The sequence below is a fragment of the Sinocyclocheilus rhinocerous genome, unplaced genomic scaffold (assembly GCF_001515625.1).
Source record: "Sinocyclocheilus rhinocerous isolate Xijiao unplaced genomic scaffold, SAMN03320098_v1.1 scaffold58, whole genome shotgun sequence".
In the NCBI taxonomy this organism is placed as follows: domain Eukaryota; kingdom Metazoa; phylum Chordata; class Actinopteri; order Cypriniformes; family Cyprinidae; genus Sinocyclocheilus; species Sinocyclocheilus rhinocerous.
Window position 1 is genome coordinate 78,783 of NW_015652310.1, and position 3,384 is coordinate 82,166.

General features: G+C 34.7%; 1 protein-coding gene and 1 long non-coding RNA gene across 2 annotated transcripts in view; one reads left to right on the forward strand and one right to left on the reverse strand.

Annotated features, from left to right (window-relative positions):
* The window catches only part of LOC107714783 (zinc finger protein 710-like), a 23,239-nt gene extending 20,809 nt beyond the window's left edge, over positions 1-2,430 (reverse strand). Inside the window, exon 1 of the mRNA XM_016520752.1 lies at positions 2,357-2,430. Coding sequence (XP_016376238.1) covers positions 2,357-2,383 — 27 coding nt within the window. The 5' untranslated portion in view covers positions 2,384-2,430. The remainder of the gene's footprint in view (positions 1-2,356) is intronic.
* A 63-nt stretch (positions 2,431-2,493) lies between these two features.
* The window catches only part of LOC107714784 (uncharacterized), a 4,670-nt gene continuing 3,779 nt past the window's right edge, over positions 2,494-3,384 (forward strand). The window contains exons 1-2 of the long non-coding RNA XR_001637014.1: positions 2,494-2,627; positions 2,665-2,689. This is a non-coding gene — a long non-coding RNA (uncharacterized LOC107714784). The remainder of the gene's footprint in view (positions 2,628-2,664; positions 2,690-3,384) is intronic.

Sequence of the window (3,384 nt, forward strand, 5' to 3'; positions counted from 1 at the left end):
CAGTAGCCTGTGAAGTACGCATAATTTTGATACCCGAGTTACAGAGTTGGGAAAAGCCTTAATCTTTCAACATGGCAGAAAAGAGTTGAACACTTTAGCTATTGCATTGCAATGCACTGCATGGCAACCACTCAAAACACCACAGCTCATATGTTTTATCTGAAAAAATCGAAAAGCTAAATACAAAAATTCTAACTCGCACTTACATTTTTTCCTCACCATTATGTTACTTTTTCCAAATGATGCCTTTATGTGTGGTAGAGTTATCGTAAATATGAATTGACAATTTGGAAACTACACATTCGTGCTCACTAATACTATAATTATGAATGGGAATGTTGGACATGCCAGTCATGCTTGTCAAAAGATCGTATTTGTCCCTTCTCAAGTTATAATTATGTGTACGCTACGTTTGAATGCTTTGTGGTTGGAGAGAACAAAACATGGTGAATGATGTTTCATTCATGATAATGTTTCATTCATGATAATGAATTTTATCTCCAATACATGGGTCAAAGACAAATAAAGAAATTAATTAATTAATTAATACAGATTTATTTTTTCCTGTACATTAGAATGTGTTCTGTTTAAACAAAAAAACTATAAAAATGTAATACAGCTTAATGTGTCCCCTTAATGTGTTCTGTTTACCAATAGTTCATATACCAAAAAAATTGTCAGGTATATTCAGAACAAGAATCATTAGATTCTTAGATTAGATCTGTTAAGCTGAATGGCGATGAAATATTAATTCACCCATATTTTGACATATTTTGTATAAAATAACTTTTATAAATTAATTTGATGCGGACACCAAAAATGGGACATCTTGTCTTTGACAAGATACACACATTATGCAACATGGTTAAATGGTTACAGACATATGTATCTGACAGAAACAGCATCAACTAACAAGGAAGCTTTACTTCGAAAAATAAATAAATAATAATAATTATCTACCATTCCCAACTGAAATGGTTCTCTTCTCCACCACGTTGAAAAGGTATGGGTTAAACTTCAGGGGTAGGCAAGTTCGGTCCTAGAGAGCCACAGTCCTGCGGAGTTCAGCTCCAACCCTAATCAAACACACCTGAACAAGCTAATCAATTTCTTCAGGATTACTAAGGCTATAGGCAGGTGAGTTTTTTTTTCAGGGTTGGAGCTGAACTCTGCAGGACTGCGGCTCTCTAGGACCGAACTTGCCTACCCCTGGGTTAAACGAACATGGTTACTCGAGTCTCAGTCAGGTTTTATTGTTGCCTTCAAGTGAATTTCGGAAGCTTTTACCTCATAGTTGGGCATTCATTTTTAGGACATTACACATTTAAGTTGGAAACATAACAAGGAAGTAGCCTTAACAAAATAAAATAACTAAATTGTGAACAATAAACCAAATAACTACATCTGAATTCAAAATGATGAAAATTATTCATATCTATACCTTAAATTATATATGACATCACAACTAAATGCGTTTTTGTTACATAAAGCAAACTGTGAAGCTGAGTGATTGACTTCACTACAGACTTGCTTTCCTGGATCTCTATATATAAATTATGGATATAGTATGGTGTCCGTGTTTCTGCCATGCATGTTTCAAATTAACAAGCCCTTACAACGTCACAACTCGTCAATTTGTGTAGCCTATCATCTAGAATGCAGACTTTCCCACTTGTAAATAAAACTTTGCTTGGTCAGTGATGTGTTCGGAATCAACGTGATGCGAAGACTACAAACGGTTGTGCAGAAAGTGATCTGCAACTTGATACAGTGGGACACTCACTAGTAACAAACAACTAAGAGGTTGCAACCGAATAGGCATACTTCCCTATATGTACTAGAAAAAACAACAACAACACAGTAGTACATCCGAATTCACAGAATTCGTAAAACTGTAGGCAAAAATTTCCCAGATGACATACTACTTTCACAGAGATTCTGAAGTGTGCATCCAATGGACGCTATCCTATGATTGAATGGTAGATAATAGGCTCTACTGATGCTGGTTGGCCTTATAACAATCACAACATGACAACATTCATACTAGAGTAACTTACATACTTTTTAAACAGTTGTGAAGCAAGTTCTTATTCAAAAAAGTACCTATTTCTAACACTGCTAGAGATTAATTGACCTCAAGCAATTTAATTAAACGCTGAAACAAAATAGGCACTTTTTTTCTGTTAAGTAGGCATAAATAAATAGGCCTACACCTATATTACTCAACATTACTATGACAAGTCATTTTAAATAATTTATTTTAAAAAAATAGCAAAGAATTAGCTTTACATTAGTAGACTATAACTATTAATTAAATATAACAATTAAATTAAATAACTGAGAATGTATTTATTACCATCGACTGCAGGTAGCTTTCCGCCATCTTCGTATAGACACGCCCCTTCCAACGTCACGACTCAGGTATCACGGGTATCCATTCTTTTGCACGTAATCGTCTTCAATTGCAGGCCTCATTCGACTTGAAGGCACGTAAAGGCGAGCCATTAGCGAGCACGGACCAGAGGCAGTTTTCAGCTGCTGTCACTTAATTAACCTCACCCGACTGAGGGAAAAGAACATACATGCAAGAATGTTAAGAGATACAAGTTTACCGTTGATTGTTATGCGTTGATTTGTGATATGCACGAATGAGTTAAACTCCAGTCGAATGAGTGGAAACAAACGATTGGTAATTTGCGTTTTTATTTATGATCCATTGCCCTCTATAGGACAGACTAGGTACCGCAGGATAAATGAGATTTACACGAATTTATTATTTTAAAAGAGACACTTGCTGAAAAGACGCTTGATGTTTGTCTTAAAAGTTATTTTGTGATAAAGTAACTATAGATTGTGTTTGAAGAGGACTTGTTAGGCTTATTGCAGTAGAAATGGCGTAATTGTTAGTAACTGTTAATAACTACAACAGTTTGGCTAAGTGCTTACAAGTCGTACTAAAACTAACTTTCCCCGGTGGAATACATTACACAGATCCGACTTCGTGGCAGTTTTAACAACTGTGACGAACTTTAAAGGTTAGCATGCCAGGCAAGAAGTGCTAGTTTTTTAGTGCTGCAATGACACTTGTATCCACAAGATGGTGTCTTTCTCCTCTTCAGGGTTCAATGAAGCTTCACATTCTTGTAAATTTGCAAAACCTCTTTTTTTTTTTTATTGCCAAGTATATATTTTTGTTGTTTTACCCTCTACATTTTAAAACAACAAAATCCATCATAAACTATTATTATTATTATTATTATTATTTTAAATATGTGCATCACCAACTTCAGTATTTGAATCAAATTATTTGTTTAGAAAAAAATATTACTGTACCACAATGGCATCATTTCCACCACAAACAAACAGACAGACAAAAAAAAAAAA